This window comes from Neodiprion lecontei, chromosome 2 (genome assembly GCF_021901455.1).
Source record: "Neodiprion lecontei isolate iyNeoLeco1 chromosome 2, iyNeoLeco1.1, whole genome shotgun sequence".
In the NCBI taxonomy this organism is placed as follows: domain Eukaryota; kingdom Metazoa; phylum Arthropoda; class Insecta; order Hymenoptera; family Diprionidae; genus Neodiprion; species Neodiprion lecontei.
Window position 1 is genome coordinate 29,789,053 of NC_060261.1, and position 22,123 is coordinate 29,811,175.

At 38.1% G+C, this 22,123-nt stretch overlaps 1 protein-coding gene across 4 annotated transcripts; it reads right to left on the reverse strand.

Annotated features, from left to right (window-relative positions):
- Window positions 1–3,398: 3,398 nt before the first annotated feature.
- On the reverse strand, window positions 3,399–21,234 carry LOC107217767 (probable serine/threonine-protein kinase irlF). Of its 4 annotated transcripts, XR_001525559.2 has the most exons (7): window positions 21,112–21,161; window positions 20,957–21,026; window positions 20,636–20,753; window positions 20,315–20,441; window positions 19,963–20,047; window positions 19,738–19,800; window positions 4,628–4,765 (listed from the first exon to the last, which is right to left on the reverse strand). XR_001525559.2 is itself a non-coding variant. In XM_015655414.2 (2 exons), exons 1-2 carry the CDS (start codon window positions 15,979–15,981, stop codon window positions 4,323–4,325), a joined length of 726 nt encoding a protein of 241 aa, XP_015510900.1. In that variant the 5' UTR covers window positions 15,982–17,101; the 3' UTR covers window positions 3,399–4,322. The 4 variants fall into 4 exon arrangements, 1 of the variants encoding a protein (XP_015510900.1); XR_006902768.1 differs by having other exon boundaries at window positions 20,315–20,423; window positions 20,957–21,234; XR_006902767.1 differs by having other exon boundaries at window positions 20,957–21,197.
- Between the last annotated feature and the right edge of the window lie 889 nt (window positions 21,235–22,123).

Below are 22,123 nucleotides of genomic sequence, written 5' to 3' on the forward strand. Positions count from 1 at the left end.
TCGTCGGTACGGCCATTTTTTGCACTAACGCAAAGACGAACGATGCCTCCTTCAACCTTCTTGAGCCATAGACATTAACTTTGTTCACGAAGCGCATGCGCGTAGGCATTCAAAATTTCCCACGTTGTACATACCATGTGACAAAATCTATTTATATAGTTTAATTTCAAGTATTCAAAAATTTCCGTAATTTTCTTCAATTAAAATCCAGTTCCCTCTTCGGAATCTTGGAAAAAGTTCAGAAAATAAGTTCAGCCTTCTACATATCTTTAACGTGCTTCTTATCTCGCTTGTAGAAAACTATTTCAGAATTTTTCAGATATTTTCAAAACTTGAATCACTGAATTTTTTCAATGAATAATTTGAAAATTGCTCAACAAATCGAAAAAAATTCTTCATACGAAGATTCCCACAACAATTGGAACTAAAAATGTTGTAGCTGAAAATTTTTATCAAATATTTACAACCCAGAGGTGACTTTCACAGTAACGATGATATGTTACCAACGTTTTGTACGCGATAGATGTTGGTTACGATGAACTTCCATTACCAGCGTGGTCAGTTGCTTGGTTGATAATACGTCAAACTGCTAATATCTCCAAACCCGACAAACTGTTACGAAAAATAACCCAGGGCTGTGAGTTTATATACCTATACATGTTCAGTCAATGCTGGTAAAAAAATGATGTAGAAATTGCGGGTGGCAACTTGTAGTTTTTACCAAAGGTTTTGAGTTTTACCGTCTAAATATCGCATATTCGTTACAGATGGTCTTGGAACACAAATTATACTTCAAGAAATCGCAAGAAAATACATGCGTAATAAAAATATTAAAGATCTAGAGAAGGTATGTTTGTATTTAAATTGGGCATTTCTGTGATGATTTTATGCAGTGCGCCTGAATCTAGGCAACTGTACTTGAGTACAAGTCGTAGGCGTAAAGAAAGTCAGGCGGTATAAAAGTGGAATTGGAATACCAATTAATTCGGAACTTTTTTTTTTATGTCAAGTTGTCATACGGCAATTGTTTCCACACTTTTCGAAAAGGCCGGCTCGAATTTTCAAATAATATACCATCTATCAAGCATCTGACAGATATCATTTATTTGACCAGCTTTTGATGTACTGCCCGTACTTCAACAGCTGCCATCATGTTAAGTGAATTCTTTTTTTTTTTCAGTTTCTTTACAGACAAACAGACTCTGTACACTGAAATGTCTAGATATTTGGTACTATTTACTGCTGTACATATTTAAAGCAATGACGTATCCTACATTTTACATCGCATCAATTATATTTCACGACTGAGGAATTTATCAACTTAACAAACCTTGATACAATTAAAATTTGTCGATATAACTATGATATTCGCACTACCGTTAACGCAATGTCGCGAATATCATGGAAATTCAATTACACACAAGATATTTTACTAATAATATAATAATTTTCCAACAGATCTTGAGTAATGATCACATTCATCTTTGTAATCTTTGACACTATCGAGAGAAACGCGTTCAAGAATGGATAAACTAAAATAAGCACGCTGAATGTGTCTTCCGTGATGGAACAAGACATGTTCGATATTTTAAATGGGTTGAAAAGTCCGATTGTACGTACGTAGCGACTCAGCAAGTGTATAGTAATTGATCATATGATCTTTGATTCGCGTACGCGCAGTCGCCGTAGGCAAATTCATGAATATATACCTACCTGCGGTTCGCCTGTCGTAGACAACTGAGCCACAGACAATGAGTACCGTGGAACGATTTAATCAAAGGCAATCCCGAGGCCGGACTGACCGATACCCAGAGTAAGGCGAACCGCGGTGATAGAAACGTTGCATTATGCTTGTACTTACACATGGAGGATAAACGTGCAATATAATTTTCAATTATCATCTCGTCCTTGTGCGGCGCGTGGTACAAAGTGAATGGTAATGAAGTCGCACAATTTTCGTTGCTCCGTTGCCAGGATTTACAAACTGAAATTATTTGCCGGTGCTCCAAAAGGCGTAATAAGTACCTCAGTCATTGGGGCGTGAATATAATTAGTCCAGTCCTCGTGCCCACTTCGAACCTTGAAGATACAATTATAAATCGGCGCACTGGATTTCAGGGTTCTACATGTTATTGTCGTGGCGATTTTCTTTTTATTTTTCGACAATTTAACCACGACGAAAACTCGAGGCACAAAGCGAAACTTACGTCGGAGAAATAATTTATTCATTTGTATCTTAAGTTTCATTTGTTTCGCCGTCTGTTGTGCCCTGGTGATTATCACTTCTGGCAGTTGTTACAATTTTACGCACTACTCGCTACTTACGCACACATCGGTTGTAACAAGAGTGGGATATGAAATTGAGAATTAATAGAAAACGAAAAACAAATTGTCCCGGAACTCGATTGTGATTTAGTTTTTACTGTAGACTATTTCTGCGATGTTTCACAAATTGTAATGTTTTAAAACCTTTGACTAGATATTGTATGAAATGAACAGATATCTTAGAATTTTCAACTGTCTAGAGTAAATTAGACAGACGTGTGAATTACCATATCAAGCCGAAGTATAACTTATTTCAAACTGTCGGTTATACCTGAAACAGTAGTTATTTACGTACAAATATAAGTCTTTTCATTTTCCATATTGATTTTATTCCAATAATTATTGTTACCATTATTATTGTTGTTGCTGTAAAAAATTTTAGGTATAGGTAGATATATCATGTATTACAACAAACAATATACTGTCATAGGATAAATTATATCTGGTATAATAATCATAACAAATTGTTGTGGTTATTTTGATGGGCGATTAATAATATGCTGCAGGTACGTACCTATGTACTGCATCTAACGTGTATTATACTTATGTCATAAATACATGGTAATATCACAATTTTCCGTCCATAAGACGACACTTGACACTGTTACATGTATAACAATAATATTAGCTCTGTCAATTATTATCGTATATTATTATGTATGTACGTATACCTATACCTATTACCTAATATTACAGCCCATGCGTGTAGGTTCTCCGATACAATTTTTTTTCTATCCTTCGTCGCAGTAAATAATCATACATATATTTTGCTCCAAATAATCCGATGAATAAATTGCATAAGAGATTCGAAAAGTCGTTTTTTACACTTTGAGGATTACCTGTTCGTCATCACAGAGGAAAATTCAATTCCCTCGGCCGTCGGTCTCTGCGCGATTATTCATATACATTTTCTATGATATGTGTCATTAACATTGTATATCACTAGTATTAGTGTTGTTACAGTTACGTACTATCGCAAAAAAAAGAATTCTCTACATTCTCGCAAATTTTTTTTCAAAACTATATCACTGATCGCACAGCCACGTGTTGTTTATGGATTGTTCTTTTTTTCGCTCTTTTTCTTTTCTTGTATTCGATGAAAGCTCCGCATTTTCCGTGTACACATATTATGATGATGAATGTTTAAATATAAGGCAAGCTGAGTAATTCCTACCAAAATTGGTCAATAAAAAAAAAAAGAGAACGAACATCCGAACTGAACATGAATGTGCCTACAGCGCTTTTTCCTGAACTATGTAGAGCAATAATTGAGGTAGTGCGAAACGAGAATTCAATATTATCGTCAGTCGTACGCCGAAGAAGTAATGTGTATTGCGTGTTGCTTTATGATATCCGATATGGTTATAGGTGGTACACTTAATTTGTAAGAAACAATCGCAGTGTGAAACTAGAAAAATTCTCCAGACAGAGTATAGAAGCGAGTTTTGTTTTTTACGAGAAATTGCCAGAGCTTGGATTAATGTTCAGCATGAATTTCTCGAGCATAATCTTATACGATAATTGTAATTGTTTGGGAAAGATTATTCACGTAATTTGCTATTAATTATACAGCGTGACTCGTATTTCGGTGATGAAAAAGTCCAAAATCGATACGCGTAGAGATATATCGTATATAAAAAATACAATCCAACGTATGTGCAAGTTTTTCGGACAATTTTCTTCCCGAATGATGATAATAATACAGTTTAATCGATTCGTAATTGACAATCCTGTCGCGTTAGTTGATTATCTTACATTTGCGCGTGAGTAACGACTGTTAATTTACAATTCCATTATCATTTACGTAAATTTTTGTCGCTTCAACGTCTATCACAATCGAGTCCTTAATATTTATACCAAATCGGCCGACTCATATCCAGCTCTCCCAAATATTACATCAATGTTGCCACAACTGAACGTTTCATACTTATCAAATATAGAAAAGCTGGTTCTGTTGTTACATCAAATATTTATGCCGTTTTTACTACCATCACTTGTCAGATCTTGGCTATTACCTGCTGCTGAACGTCAACTTCAATCTGCTGCTGATACGGAGGCAGCTGTTGCTGTGACTGTTGCTGTGGCTGTTGCTGTGGCTCTTGCTGCGGCTGTTGCTGTTGCTGTTGCTGTTGCTGCTGCTGGATTTTATAAAACTGCAGCAACTCCGCCACTGACAGCCTCGACATATGATTAGTCTGTGCGCAGTTCGTATGGTTCAAAGACGCCGACCCGATTGGCGACGGTGTCTGAGCTTCCACCTGCTTTTCGCAATCGACGACCACGTAGTCGAGCCCTCGTCGCATGGCCTGAACCTGTTTAAGCTGCTGCAGAGCCTCCTCATAGCTCGGAAGACCGGATACTAGGGTGTACGAAGGAAGACTCTCCGTGTCTCCTCCTCGGCAGTCCGGGTCTCTCGATGCCGCGGCTCTTTGCTCCAGCACTACAGATTGTAGAAGCATAGGGAAGAAAAAGAAAGGAACATGTTATTCTTGGTCGACTGTGAGGCCGAGTTGCGGGCTCAAGGAACCTTATTTACGTACTACGTATGTACTTTCGAAGCTTTTTGTACCGGAAGCATTCATTTAGCGTCAAGCTCTTGTCCAGACACTTACAGTCCGGTCAAATTATACGTACTTTAAGCCTAAAAAAAATTCTAAGAACAAAATTTTTATACGTGGAAAGGTACGAGAGGTTCTCAAGAGTTTGATTTTCCATTATCAACCTTCCGAGATTGATCGTGAAAACATGCAGAGAGATTCCGTACGAATTAATACGAGATGTTCTCCTCGCGTGAGTTTTGTACTTTGAGGACAAACTATACGCGACTCCTCTGAATGCCTTTGAAAAGTTGGTCTAGTTTCTGAGCTTCTCGCTCTGCCGGAGGATCCAGACTTGCGATATATCTATTATGACTACATCGTCGTTGATTCAAATTTAATTCTGAATTTAAGTCAGGAATTCCAGCCAGGGCAATACGTGCAGAGAAGAGAAGTACTCGTAAGGAACGTCGATTGTTGTCAGTGTAGTTTCTACATTATACATTTGCGCATTGCCGAGTAATGAGATACGAATATCCCATAAATAGCTATACATACACCTATCCGGGTATATTATCGTACCTACATACGTACACTTGTAAATACAGCACGGGTTTCAATGGTCATCGAGGGTGACAACGACTGGGATATCGGTTTAGCAAACATGCGATTATGTCCTCGAATATTTAGAGATATATTTTATAAGAAGAAATCCGGCGGTAATTCCGATCTGATAATTTCTCGAAGGTCGATCGATTTCTCCCGATGGTGCAGTTTCCCCGTTAATTAATTATACCGACCCTGCAGCGTTACGACAAGGAGAGTATCAGACCTCCGGATCATGGATTCTGCTGAAACTTCTTGGAGTGTTTATTTGCCCCAAAATATGGCGATTCTGACGCCTAGCTTTATCCATTATGTCGCTCTTCACTCCGATTAAAATTGATTACGTGTGAAACGAAACGTGTTGTGTATTTTTACCTATTATATTAACTTGTATTCTCATCGCTTCAAGTTTCGCTAAACAGGTCATTACAGATTCATTTTATGAACTGTGAGTTTTCGACAACCTGACGTAGTGTAAATCGAACGAAGAAAGGCACAATGGATGGAACTACGTAACGGAAAGTCCGTATCTTAGACCGAAGAATCACCCATACAAACTTCATCAGAATCTGTGGTCCAAAGGTACGATTCTCTCCTTTTGAACTCAATCCACATATCCCCTGTCTATGCCTGAATATTGACAAAGAAGGTCCGCGCTGATTACACACGGAAATATCAACCAACTGCATTGCCGCGTTGCAACGAACTAAAACGTGCAGAGAAAATTTTACGCAAGAGGATAGAAAAATAAACTAGTAGAAATTTATCTGTAGAATTTTTCAATTATCGCGTTTCAGAGATGTCGGATTTTACAGCGTTCGACCTTACCGACTGGCGGCGAAAATCGCGACGCTTCACGAGCGGCGTATTTAATTTCAAAAATCGCTTCTCGTCGCATTTCTTGCTCTTCATCGACTCGATGTAGCAAAACAAGAATCCGACGGCTTGCACATAGTTTTCCGCAGCTCGGTATTCACGCAATTCGCCTAAAACCATCATCCGTTCGTCCACTTCTCGACGCCATATCGGTCACGCTACGCCTGTGTTTTGGATCCCGATATAATCCGTGACATCAATAGACGCGTTAGAAAAGTGTTACAAACGCGAATACGAACGTGTACCAAACGGTCAGTTGTTCCAACTGTTAGCACTTTTGTTGCAGTCATCTTTTAGCACCGCCGACTGCGTGACTAGCTTAGCATCCTCGCTCTTGACACGACAGTTTGTGTTAATAGGACCTTGGTACGTAAAAGCGGCCCGCCTACGTCACTGGGTACTAATTGGTTATCCGATTCCAGTTTATACGGCAAAATATTTATCCAAACACGCGTTGTAAATTTACTTTAAAAATATTTACACACGGCAGGTTCAACTATCCAAAGTTTTACTGCGAGTTAAAAATTTCGCCGATATCGTCAAAAATCGACCACCTAAAACGAAAAAAGACTGGATCAATCGGTTTGTACAATTTGTTTCTCTACCGATGGAAGAAAAAATTATTTACATCAGCGACGAAAATACATTTGACGCGTATAGCTCTGCAAGTCGGATAATTTTAATACGGATTATTGACTTGGAATATTTTCGAATTATTTCAAGACAAGTAACGAAAACCAATTGTGATTTCAGAGATAAGAAATTCGCAGACAGAAACGAGGACCGATATTTTCGAGGTACCTACTCACAATCGGACATACAGCCAACAAATCAATAGTTAGAGTGTCCCTATCGGACTTTGCACTTATCGGACTGTGTACTGTACTGTTTTTTCGTAAACAAGAATTTAACGTGATTCGTTTTCACTTACGAATATGTATCGTTGTTATAAATGCGTTTGAAGTATAACGTTCTGGAGGCAACGGAATTTTCTCCAGAAATGTGACCAGCATTTTACCGATTTCGAGTTATTTGTTAAAGTTGCTTGAAAAATTCACCTAGTCATTTCAGTTATTGCCATTTTTACACGTACAATTACATACACGGGAGGGGGTAAAGAAAATAACTAATTATCTCTCGAAAAGAAGGAACAATGCGGTATATAAACGGTCTAATCGTCCACCGTACAAATTTTTGTTTTTGATCGAAATGCGATAATTTGATACCACCTTGCGTCGCTACCGCATGGCTGCAGCAGGCCTGTTTAAAGAATCGACGTATATGTATAGCGTGTATGAAAGTTGAGACACGTGTGCAGCGTATGTTTTTCTTTTAAACAAAGTAATATTTTTTCAATGAAAATAATAATACAACACGTAGCAGGACTTGATCGCGGGAATAATTGAAAACAAGTTCCAGGTTACACGTTCGAACAACTTCCTGCAGACAATCGCGCTCGATTTTCACCTGATAATAACTTCTGTACGCGTACAACGAAGAAGTATATACCGATCGAAATATAACGCGGGAGTATAATAATTTAAGTTAACTGTATGTACAAATTCGTACGAAGACGAGAGAAGCGGAAAAAGAAGAATAGAAATTATAATGAATAAATCATGCACACGTGTAATATGTTTAAGGTGTATGAAGGCGCGTATTGTGTCTGTATTCACTTCAATTACATTTGGCAATAGAATAAAACGGCAATCCTTCGTCTTGTTAATATAAACGTAGATATTACGAAAGATTTGCGCCCACCGCTGACGTAACGAATAATAAAAGGTGATTTAACTTCGCGACTCATTTCAGTAACGTCCCCAGTAATTCTTACTGGCCCCGTTGAGTCGATTTTCCCATTTTAAAATGTAAATAAGCTGCAGAGATTTAAGTCGAGGGCGCAAGGGCGAGTCAAGTTTGTCAAATGCAAAACTCTTTTTCTTTTTTTTTTTTTTCTTATCACGTTCCTGCTGGTCTTATAAGATACGCGAGAGATGATGAAAATTGAAATCAGAGTAACGAACTACGCGAAAGTCATACCGTCCAATAATAGTTATCTGTTCAATTCTATTGTTATACTGTGTCATCAATTACCGATAGCCGTCACACGAATCTAACCGTCAATTTAATTTTGTGTCAATGTACAGTGAAATCACGTGCTGTGCTAGAAGCTACAACGTGCTTACTATTAATATATATAAATTAACGATCATCGAATCAGGATCGAAACAATCAGCTCAAAGCATAGAGCCGTGACAAATTTCTTCAAATTCTCCATCCGTCACTGGTCACTACTGACTTTTACAGTTGAATTTCGTACAAGGCATCTAGAGGGGATAAAACAATTCAACGTCTTGGGTGAGACGTTGGATTAATATAGAAAACGCCTCGTATCGCCCGTATCGCCGATGTAAATAGCTGTGCAAGTATTGGAAGGAAAACAAAAAATTATCTTACTAGACATAGAAATAAACGAATTTCTCCGTCACCCTACAAGTGTTTTCGCTGTTTCTCATCTCAACACATGGGCTGCGGGTGCAAATACACTGAAAACATTTAAAATTATTGAGGTAGACTCGAAGAAAAATTGAATTTATCGCAAAATAAATACGGGTACCTTACATAAAATATTAAGAGAATATATAAAAATTAAATAAACTCGCCGACAGATCGATCGGAATATGACGATCGAGAAATAATAGCCGTATCCAAAGTTATATATATTTATTGTTAATTCAAATTTAATCGATCAGTAATATGTCATATTGCAGAGGAATTAATCAGACAACAAGTCCAATAGTCGATTTAAATTTAATTTTGCTTTTCAACTTTGCATTAAATTCGATCGGAATTGTATCAAATGAGAAGAAAAAATCGCTGGTACAAGTGAAATAATTGTTACAATCTATGACCACGCATTTATTCGATTGATTTACGATCTATTTTCACCGTAAGTTTATAAGATTCATATCCACCCAATGGGATGCACGGCAAAGAGAGCATTAGCTTGTACCAATATGAAAAGAAAAGCAAAAAAAAAAGAAGAATAGGAATGAGAACGAGGAGCGCAATGGATAAGTTAAAAAACATTTTTTTTACTTTCCTCAACTTGCGGATTCTTCTCTGCTCGATTACACGAATCAAGCGAGGCGTAAAAGTTTCTATACCGCTGTATATGAATATGCGCGGGTGAATTGATCAGATTTTCGTTTGAATCGGTGGATAATAAAATAGAGCGAAAAAGCATAAGGAATGAGAGATACTTGCGAGACTCTCGAGATGTGAATAAATGGTGTTTGTCGAGATTCAAGAGAGCGATGCACTCTGTAATCAAGATTTGAGAATTGCGCGTCAGGTTTGTACAGCATCGCACGAAGAAAATACACAACACTCCGCGTCTCGTTGAAGATTTAAATTCACCGCGTTGCGGCTGACGAAATTTACAGCGAAAAAATAACAATCAGGAGCAATTGTAATTAACGTGACACATAGTCACGGATCAGATTCAATTTCAACTGTCCTGCAGTTTAATTATCACGCATTTCGACCTTAGATTTTAATATCCCGTTCCTGTTGTTTCACCGAATGTGTATTAATGATATGAACGTTATCCTGAGATTTGAAATTGGGGTTAACACACGGTAGAATAAAACAAAGATTAGAAAAGCAAATAAAAGATTACCTGCAAACGCATACAAATATTATCTTCCTAAATTATTATTACATACGTCGTATACAGAATTACTTTTTATAACTTTAGTCCTGTTAAATTGATAAATCCTTATCAAACTCTCCAGGTGCAATGCAGCGTTTACGCCGAACAGTTTTTTGTAGTTTTTTTTTTTTTTTCACAATCTATAAAATCCCCGATCATAGTGTCGTGTGAATTTAAATGTGGAGCTAGAAACTATGTAGTAAAATTGCGTGACAAATCGTTGGAAAATAAAGTCACTCGTAAGTTGTAAATCCACAACAGATATCAACGTAGGCTTGACTAAACGGATAAAGCACGCTATCGGAATAATTCTGGCAAGTGCTCTTAACTGATAAGCTGTAAAGAGGACAGTTGTATCTTAACTCCTGGAATTTTAATTTCTTTTAGAGATAGCGCGAGACACAAATAATATATGCATGGATTATATCGGTCCTAAATGCGCAAAATTTGCCAGTTAAAAAACATCGAATCGAGGCTCCTGAGTGGGTGAAAAACATTCGTATGCCAGTGCAGCTGAAAAGATTCAGAGATTGTGAAGTGATCGTAAATTTTCTCTTTTACTTTTCCTTGTACCAATCGACCAATACATATTTCAAGAATATATCAGACGTTATCCGTGTAAAGTTCTAAGCTAAATATTAATCAAACACTGTTATTGCCGTTAAGAAAATAACCGTTATTATCAAAACCTCATGCAACATCGTATTCTTTGTCAATAAAACGAAATTATTTATTCATTTATTCAATTTATTTACTTCTACCGTCGTCTTCGACTGGTTCTAGAGTCTGCGAACGTTGCTGTCGCGTAACTCCAGGTTCAGTGTAAACCGGAAATGAAATTTAAATGGAAAATTACAGGATCAATCGGGCGTCGTGCGAACCGGTCCGTTAAACCCACTTGTGCAAATCTCATACGTCTTCTATTGATGTAAAAATATACAATACGTGAAAATTACGAATTTCGTTTTCCAAGTATAATAATTGAAAACTCGCAATAAATTTTCAACCACGTTACCGGTCCATCATCCTAGTTTCGTGATGTTATGCAATATTCTCAACGCAGTTTTACATACTTTGAATCGAAATATTTCACGTAGATTTAATACTCGGCAGCTATTTATAACGTTAGTACAGCAATAAAAAAATAACATCAAATTAATGTATCTGCAGGCAAGCGTATAGGAATGCCTATTCGCCATTCAATGAGAATTCCGATAATATGGAGGAGGAACAGACGCGCGTCTGGGGATATAATTATTTAGCAAAAAATCATTACGTAAGACGAATTCACCCGGAAGCGTAAGATGTAGACGTATACGTGTGTAGGGACATGAAATGCTTCGGTCACATTTAATTTCGTAGATCCTAAATCTAATTTAAGTTCTCGTTATGATTCGTCAATTTTTCTAACTTGATCAATGCGACTCGTAAGCATGCGCGAGTCACTCAAATTTAACTGAGAACAATTTCGGTTGAAAATTAGTTCAAGCCGTGACTCCGTTGACGAATTTAAATTCATGCCAATAAATAATTGTACATACGAGAGAAAAAGGAGTGCGATTGAAGATACGGTAGAAAAATCCGTCCACAACCGAGAAGGAATAATTCTTTAGTTTTCCCCTCATCTCCGAAACAAAGAATAATAATCTGTTTACGTATTACTCGACGATATGAGCGTAGCGAGCGAATTTAGCATTCCGATCACGACATATTTATACCGATTTACGAACGACGAGAAACTCCAAGGTTGGTTTACGCGCCGTTGACGAGCGGCTGTATCGGCGTCGTGACTTCCGCTTACTGAACATGTCGCGATGTCGGCTCGAACAGCGAGAATCCTCCTTTACTCTTAAGGCTTTTTCAGTAATAGGGACAGGTTTTAATCCCGCAGTTGTTTCCATGTTTCTGATCTGAGTCAGGAGCAGTTTTCCCAGAAAAATTATGCGTACGGATCACGCGTATGAGTTGTTTTCCAAACAAATAGACTCACTCAATCTTTCACGCCAAATTTGCGCGTTTCAACGTAAGAGGCAAGGAAACATTGGTTTTCTCTTTATTTCCTTGTTTTCCAGCACTGCTCCTCTTTATCTCGATTAACGCGATAACAATAGCGCTCACATCTTCTTCTTGCAAGCAAAAATAATATACTTCTATTGCTCTTCTTGTAATACGTGAAAAAATGAATGAATACAGTTCAAATTTCGACGGTTCTACCGTTCTTTCGTAGCACAATTCGGGAAAGTTACTAATATAGGGAGAAAAAGTGTGTTGCGTTTGCTCGGTCGGTAAGGGTAGGAGTACCAGACACCCTTAAGAGATGAATTATACGTGTCTCGTATCTAGAAACTGGCAACGAATGACGGAAACCCAAAACAAATCAGCGAACGTTCAATCCGATCTACATTCGATCGATCGTGAGAAATAATGAACGTTCAGTCAGCCTCCCTCAGGTTCCTTTGTGGCCATCCTCCGGAGAGAAACCTTGCCTCGTGAATCACTGATTGCGAGCCAAGCTTGGCGGTGAAGCCGAGAACGCCGCACGCAGCCTGCGATTACAAATTGATGATTAAGCGACAAATGTTGGATTCTTGTTCATGCGACATTCGATCGGTTATTGTGCAATCGGTCCGAAGCATACCGGACGATACGAACATGGGCGGGCTAATTGCCTACTACTGTTTTCAGGAAGAGTCGTCGCAGATTCCCTGTAGACTTTGCCTGGCTTGGGCCTCGCTTCCATGCGAACAGCTATGGAATTATTCATGGATGTGGAAATGCTCCGCCGATGGGCGCTAAAGTCCGCGTTGTAAGAGAAGTGAATCTCGCTACTTGGTTAGCAGCCTTTTTCTTAAATCTCGTTTTCAGTAACGAGACTCTTTCGCTTGTAACAAATATTCATATTTTTTTTTTCTCATTTCACTTTGAAAAAAAATAAATTGTGAAAAAATTAAAACGTCTTTCGTTCCAGTGTGGATCTGAACTAACATAGTCAACGTTTTGTACCTACATTGAGAAAAATATTTAGTTCCAATGACTCTTTCCCAACTGGTTGGTCACTTTAGTCAGATTCCGCGACAACTGTGTAACGTATTTGGATCAACTAGGTATCATCTGTATTATTACCTTGCTTAATCGCGTAAACTATGGTACAAGAGCAGTTTGGTATATTTTTTTACAGATAAATTTTCACGTGGGCATTCTTTTAGTCAGCTATCTAATTCTAGTTGCTACTACTTGTAATGCCTCTAATTATAATCGTCTCTGACGATGAGCTTAAACGACGAACTTTGTTTGATTAATGCTGTCATATTTTATCTTGTAGAAAAATGTGAGTAAAGTTGGATCAACCGTGTCAACGGTAACGACGACTGAATGCATGGAAAACATACATACGATTATCCACAAAAAAAATAGCTGACTAAACTGCTCGGAATGGTAAAATCAGTTGTTCACAGTTCAAATTCCTACTATATATTTGAATAGTCAGATACCCGAAATTCCTTCTATCATCGCGTCTCAAATACCTTCGCAAAATTGCTCTCTCTCTCTCTCTCTCTCTCTCTCTCTCCGTTTATTAATTAAATGCACAATGAAAATACCCATTTTGAGTATAACTGGGTCGAATAATCCCCCCAAACGATCACTCAAATATTTGTGCTACTTAATTCGGATGCAAGCAATCGTTGAACGTTTCGTGGCAAGGCGCATCTACCCGTACAGATTTCATTCGCATAATCATATTACACATTAGAACACACATGTGTACTCGGTGCAGAATTTCTCGCAATAAATCCCGCTCTATTTGCCAAGATCAAAATTAAATAAACCGAAAAATGCACGTGCACAGATAGCGGTAAAATCAGGTCACACACCTATAACACCTACATTCTGTGTTTATGGTATCATTTAGCATAGAATCGAAGTTACAAACATTGTTTAAATCATTTCGGTACATATATGCATATTATTATATATCAACTTCACGACGTTTGCTGCACCCACGCGACCAAGGAAATATTTGTCTATCGTTAGACGAATATGCGACTGCGGATGGTTGTCGTCTCCTTTTTAAATTGTACAAATTTTGTCGAATATTTCACTTAGGCAACGGATGCAAATGTTCCTAACAGCTCAGAAGTCCGCCCGCGAATTTATATGCCATACGATATACGTTATACGCTCGTTTACTCGCCCCGCGTATATTATGCCTTATACTTGCGGCATTGAACTTGCAAATACACAATATAGCTGAGTCAGTAAGTTGCTACTTATAACCACTGACATAAATACACGTCATTTATATAGGCGGTGACCCCTTTTGTTAACTTCAATAAATTTTACCTCGCATAGGAACGCGAGTAATTAAGCATACAAAAAATCTCCAACGGTCTCATAAATATAAAACGGTACGGGTGTTTAATTAAAGGGAATTTTATACGTCGTTAGTACGAACCTGCGAATCTTCGGATGCTTTGCGTACACGATATAATATATACCTATATACTCGATCGTGACGAGAATTGGCAATGATTTTTGACACTTTTTTTTTCTTTTTTTTTTTTTTGTTCCTCATTTCCAGTGCAGTGGGTGGACGTTAAATCGTAATTATGTCGAATCGGGCGTCTACGAATGACGCTAAGCCGCATATAATATGGAATATATTACTTGGACAAACCTGATTCGCATAAATTGCATAAATTTCGGGAGTTCGTTGTCCTTCGGCGGACGCACCTACGCCGGAAGTCCGCGAAAGGATCGCACGCGCGAAATTCTACGGTCGTGTAATCAGATTGGCGGGATATCCGAAGACGGTTTACACGCGGGGAATTAGAACTAATTACGAACGACACTATACAGTTAACTTACAGTCATTCGACTGCTAGCTTGGGGGCTCACCGCTATAATTGCTTTCACGCTTGACAAACCGCTAATAATTACATCAGTGCGAATAAACGACGAAAACGGTAAGTCCACCACGGTGAATATTCTCGCAAGTCAAGAGGATCTAGTCATTGCTGTTGAGGAAAAAAAGAGAAAAAAAAACAAACCGAAAAAATCGAATATCTCGGAAACACGAGAGCAGAAAACATTCATCCAAGAGTTGTGAGAAAATTTAAACAAACGTAAATGCTATTCTACGAAAATTTCAAAACGTAAAATTACGCCGAACTTGGATTTTTGAAAGTTACATTTATTACGAAACAATACGAAGAAATAAAGTCCGATCACTGTTTCGCAGCAGAGAATTGGATAATTACTGTTTCCTTGAAAATGTATCTACAGAATTTGTCTTTCTGGAAATTCGAACAGCTCATCAAGGAAAGAGTAAGAGATAAAACTGCAAGGAAAAAACGGGAGGCATCGGGTTATTCGATAAAATATACTTCGTGAAATGAAGAATTTACTGTAGAATCGTTATGCAGAGTAAAATCGGTTACATTTACGGTAAAAAATGTTGACATGTACATTTTATGTATTTTTTTTTTTTTACCAAAAACCCCGAGTTCCTCCACTTTTCCTGCAGTTTTCAGTAAAATCTGCTCTTTTTTTTTCTCCACGCGAAAGACGGTCTAATTTTCATCCAAAAATAGAGTGAAACCTGGCGCTTGGAGTTCGTTTGTTTCTCCCTTTTCTCTCACCGTGTCGTTTCCACTGCTGAAACTTGTGGTAGAGCAGACAGGAACACATGCAGCAGACGCAGCTGAGGACCATCAGGGTGAGTACAACGCCGATCCATACATCGGCAAGAAACTGCTCGTATTCGGTCTCGCTCATTTCCCTCTGGCTCTCGAGCTCCTGGACGACTTCCGACACGACCTGAACCAAGGTCAGGTTTTCATCGAACGCGTCCTGGGCCGAAGAGCGACGATCTGCGTTCTCCATTACGAACCGAGTAACGTTGGTCCCACCGTGAACGGACATTATCACTTGCGTCCGAACGATATCTCGATCTCTGTAGCCTCGCTGATCTTCACGGTCAGGATCCAAAGTCGGTTAGCGCTTTCGAAAAGCTCGGCTTTCCACTGCTTCCAGATGTTTTGTTTCAATTTAATACCCGAAAATTACGCTACTTCGGTGTGTTCACCTTTACTCAATCTTTGCATTATTATACCCGGATAATTGTTGCTCGTTCAAGTGTTCGGTGACACTGTGATCATTGCGGGATCAGGGGTTTAACGCAGCTTATTCATACAACGTATACACACGCCTACACATAAGTGAGCACCTTCGTTATGACAGTTGACAAACCGACGTCGTCGTCGTCGTCTTTCCCTGGGTTTATTTTCAAGCTATGACGGATCCCGATCGGATCGCCTCTGCGTTTTACTTTTAATACTTTGTTGTTGTTGTTGTTGTTGTTGTTGTTGTTATTATCGTTGTCATTGTTCTTATTATTATTAACTTCGCGCGCCGGTTTGCACTAATGATTTCAATTTTTAAACGTGATAAGTATAAGCGCGCAAATGACCGGAGATATTGACAATTGTCAAAACTTTCGGTATCACTTCAACTATCTTCGAATACCAGTGTGTATTAATAACTGGAATTGCAGCTCGACACTTTTGACACGTAGTAATATTCGTTTGAATAAAATTATCGTTTATAGTAGACTTCGGACAATATGCGAGATTTTTACTACTTGTAGATAAATACATTCACGTCGTCAATCCACTTGCACAATTTTTCCAACCAGAAAAATACCTTCCCGGTAAGAAAGGGGAGCAAAAATATATGGGAAATTTGAACAGCTACTTTGGTACTTTGGCACTTTGATTTTCAATCCTCGTATTTGACGTATATTTCCGCTTATCTCGTTGCCCGCAGTTTCTTCCCATAATATTAGTCACCGATATACGTATACGCAATGTGATTTCGGAATTCGGAGAGGCGTTGCGCTCGATTCCACCCTGCGCATCGTTATCCGGGATACCGAATGTTATTTAAAAACTTGCCCGTCGGTCTATACGCGATACTTTTTAACGCCTGACCACGATACGCTGACGGCTCGAGTCTCGCCGCGATTCTGAGCTTCGCGGGCTCGAGGCTCGCTCTGATATACGTACAAGGTGGATAATTGCGGCCGACACGCCGACTACGACCTACACATGCGGCGTTACGCTTGAATACGTGGATGCTCGGTAAATAGTGGATTGCGGCCTCTTTGGAGACTTCGGAGGTACAATCATCGGCTGCGAGACGTATTTCGACAGTGGCGCGGAAAACGATGACGATTTCCAATTTTTTACTAATCGGTATAATTCTGTGGCTCGATGCGGTTGAAGAAATTTTGACGACGTTCTTTGCAAGCGAATTCGCGATCTACAATCTAGTTTCTGTTTGGAGCACGCTTTGAGTAAATACATTTTTTCGGAATTTCAAATTTTTTATAACAGTCACGAAGTACGAAGTACGTGCTTCGGTATGTAACGTGTATATCGACACGGTGGGTGTTGATCGTTAATTTTTTACAACAACTTTATTTCACTCGTTCACAGTATTACGTGCATAACTAATCAACATTTACAAAACGTGTTCGGTGATTCAAAGGCGATCAACGTATTTAGCTCTTTCTAAATCCTCCGCTAACGATCTTTCACCTTGTTATAGTACAGTGTCGAATCTCGAATCGGCCGGTATTACATTAAATCACACCTATGTAATTATTGCGATTCAAATCCGTTTGGCAAAAATCAATTCCTTCCTACACACGTCCGTGAATTCGATCATTGACGCTTTGCAAATATCGTCGTTGAAGACCTTTCTCTCTGTCTGGTGAATTTCCATATCACGCTTGTCGTGACCGCTGATTCCGCATCATTGCTCCGCGGCGAAACACTGATCCCGCAATTGCGAGTCGAGATCAGAAGCCAAACAGTCAACGAAGAGACTATCGGTAAAATAAATCGAGCTTTCTGATCTGGAGAGAATTTTTTACTACATTCGTATTTATGTTTTACACGAAGTTGCAATATTTCGTTCAAAAACATCACGTAAGGCGTGAAAGTTATTGCACGTTTGTGTTATCCACTCGGAACTTGCAGATAGCGCGACACTATTTCACCTGTCATTTTTTTTTTATTTATTTTTTTTTTTTTGCCACCGCGAATATGGGTATACAATACATAATGACATTTACTTCCGGTATCGGACTGTATGTAGCACACTATTCAAACTAGGCAGCTAAACGAATAATTTATACGAATATAGCTACACGTTTTCCAAAGTAGTAGACAATAATGTGTTTTAAATAGAGCTGAAAAATGTTAATCGACTCTGACAATCGGAATAACTTCAAATGGGAGCTGTAAAGTTGATAATTTAGAAACTAAACTTTTTTTCCTCGATTTTTTTCGCAACATTCAACGAATTGACCGTGAAATTCTCATGCTTGTAAGTTTGTTCGCTTAGGCGAAATAAATATACAGAAAATGTTTAATATCAATCACCTCCAGTCTCAAACAAATTGAAAAGAAGGCTAATGTGAGTTGGTGTAGGTGATTATAAATCAAGTGTCTATCGAGTCGCCTAAATTAAAGTATCCATCCGAAAATTCAAGAGCTGTTTCTTGACTTTTTGTCACGATGTAATTAAAGTTTCATTTTATCTAAATAGGTTTGTGAATAGGAGTTATTTCAATTTTCAGGTTATCGCGGACGTTCACAAAGTGGATCACACGTACAATCATTGCGTATTGCGAAATTATGAAGTGTAATTACAAGAGACGGCAAAAACGCTCATCGCTCACAAATTACTATCGGATAATAGGTGAGCTAGTTTACGTAAACGCGTAGACAACGACATGTTATAAAATGTAAGAACGGGCGTACAAATTGCAAGCTAACGCAATTTACCTGAATTATTCTATCGGCCACAACGCGAAATGAAGAACATTGAAAAAATTAATTTTTTTCTAGACTTTCGCCCGTGATCTATTAACCGATGACTACTCATAATCAACGGTGTATGTATTATTAATTGTCAAATGTCGTCAAATCTAAAACTGCATTCGGATTGTCGTTGGTAGAATGTTGTTGATATCATATTAACCAGAAGATATGAAGTTTGTCAGAAAAAATGAATCGATTATGCTGTATAGCGTAAAATTCTGTAATTTAAACCAATATTCCATCCCGTGGAAATGAAAAATAGTCTATCAGTCAAGTCATAAATAATCTGCAGTACCAATCCAAGGGACTATCATGCAATGATTTTTTTAAGTGTATGCTGGCATAGGAACATGTGTAATGCACATACCCGTACGCATATCAGATGACACGATTCGTATCTTTGTTGTTACCATCAATCGGAAATTCTAAGATCATTATAAGCAATTTTCCCAGTGGTTTTTGCTGTTCAAACGATGAGGTTGTTCAAACAACGTTTGATTGTTCTTATTTTTTAGTGTTTACGTCACAATTTACTGCAACATCTTTGATTTCACATAATTTAGAATAAGAAATTAATGATAAGGCAAAAAAACCTAATCCCTTAGTGGACCAAGGCTGACCTTGTGCATTCTTTCGTGTATGGGATAATCTACCAACTTTCGCCCAATCGTATCGAATTAAACAAAAACCCATTTTCATTCAACTTTAAAAACTTTTGGATGTACACCAAAGTGACTACTGTTACACATAACGAAAAATGTTCAATTCATTTCAGGGGTTTCGCACTTACGTATGGCCTGAGAGTGTAAAAAATCGCGTTTCGTTCTGCAGTTCCTGCGGATATAACTTGACTCTGAAAAAGCGAAAAAGGAAGCTCGAATTAATTTAGCAAACTGGATTTTCAGTTCGCAGATAAATTATTACAGTAGTCTAGTTCTATATTTATTCGCCGCATGTTACTCGATGACAAAAATTAGCTGAATTATCAAACAATAATTAAAATATGTTTTCTTACCTCCTCCGGGTTGCTCCACCCTTTACATGCAGTAGTTCTCGTAGCATTTCCGGTTGTATGGAGCAATGGTGATAAACTTGTCACACTGCAACAAGAACATAGTAAAATATTACTTGCACAATGTATTTGGATCACATTTCAAGTCACTACAGACCGTTGTGTCAAAATAAGTTACTTGCATGATATTTCAGTGGTTCCTGATTTATTTATAAATGAACTGCAGAAATTAATTAATACTAGAAGGCTAAGAAAATAAGCACAGATATTGAATAAATGCATAAAATTAGTGAGCAGCTAAAATCATTTACGATGAAAAAGGACATGGTAATTAAAAATCATATCGAATATATACCTTTCAGTTTTAATCACTGCATATCGTGTGATTTAATTTTTAGTTTGTTGTCAGAGATAGATTGATTGGGTCACGTCCTTCGGATCATCACTGCATGTGGTTAATAGTGCTGCAATAGAGTATACCCCTGTTAACAGGCAAGAAATGTCAACATTTTATTAGTATTTGTTTTGCAAAATTAATATATAATACGTCGAAAAATTACTCTGTTTTTTGTAAATATAATGAAGCATCGAATACCAATCAATTTCAACTAACTGGCAAATTTCTCAAATTAAAGCAAGCCCAAAAGTATAACCAAGAATGATCTCAAATGTGTACCTGTTTCCTAGTCTTTCACAAAATTGCGGCTTGTTCACCATCTGCATTTGTTTTCCAACATCGTATTACCGGGGTCACCTTGATGCGGATACTCGTTCATTCTCGCAGCAGTTCAATTCTGTAATTAGGTGAAAAATGATAACAAAGCCGATTCTTCCTACTTTCAAATGCGACCTGGAACATTTCTCTACCCCCTTTTGGGCTGAGATATCTAACTTTTTGATACTTATGGAAAATTCGAAGCGATCCCGAATTTCCGAACTAATTTCGCTAAAAGCTGAAGCTGTACAAAAGGATGAAAATTTGATACACGAAACTCACCTTCGATGTCGTAGGCTGTTTTTATTTCGGTAACTCGGTTCTTTTATGGGCTATACGTTGCATGCAATACCTACACTGATCGAACAACATTGCACAGCCTTTTTTTTTTTACCATAAGGTTATGTCCCGCATAGTCAAAGTCTGTATCTACATACATAGCGATCTGAATTCTCGACATACGGCTTGCGTAGCTTCACTACGGCTGCTCGGAAGCGACTGACACCGCACTGCGCTCAGATACGGAAACTCCATACGAGCTGTGTAGAACGCGGTCATATGTTTGAAAAATTGCCGTTTCACGTGGCGTCAGGCGTCAATTGAAATTTTCTGGCGACTTCCAGGCGAATAAAATACGTCGACCGAAGATGGATTCTGACATTCCTAAGAGTCCAATTAGTGGAAAGAGTCCTGAAAAAACGAGCCTGAGACCAAAAGTTTCCGAGCTCCGAAAATAGCAAACAAAGGAAGGTTAACCATTTGCAATTTTTTGATCGAAAATTGACCGATTTTGAGAACTACTTGAATCAATTCTCTGATGCAGCATATCGACGTAATTTTGCGAGAGGAATCGACTGCGCGTAGTCCGAATACATTATCATCTACTTCGTTATGCTTCTTCATTTTCTTCATTTTTTCACACTTTCAATTAACAATCCTAGATTTTTAAATTCTTCGAAGAAAAATGTAATTGAGATCCGCTGACCTAACCACGTCGGTTTCGATGCGAATTCGAATCGAATAAACTTGAACACAAAGGCATTCTTAATTTAGACAGAAACTGTACCAATTTCGTTTTAAATTACTTCGACGCGTAGGAAATATATTACAATCAATGTTAAAATAAGTTAAAACGTTATCATTAGATTTGAGGTTACCGAATGCCATGTTATTAGAGAAGCAAAGTTGTTATATCAAAATTTTTGGTGTTTTTTCAATTCCGAATGCGACGAATATAGCTGAATCGAGGCCAACTACTCCATTCGTTTGAATTTTTGATCGGGCAATAAGTCGGGTAGAAAAATAACAGCAATAGTAGCGTTTCAGGCAGTTTGAGGCGTTGAATTTACACAATTCATCAATATTCCATCACGAATCACGATATTAAACAATTGAAAATACGGTGATGAGGGTCAGCAGCGCTACTAACGGATGCGCGATCAACTAAAT

Coding starts and splice junctions, on each gene's coding strand:
- LOC107217767 (XM_015655414.2), bottom strand. CDS start 15,981: ATGTCCGTTCACGGTGGGACCAACGTTACTCGGTTCGTAATGGAGAAC. Junction 4,766..15,698: donor TCAGCAGTGGAAACGACACG/GTGAGAGAAAAG, acceptor TACAATCTGTAG/TGCTGGAGCAAAGAGCCGCG.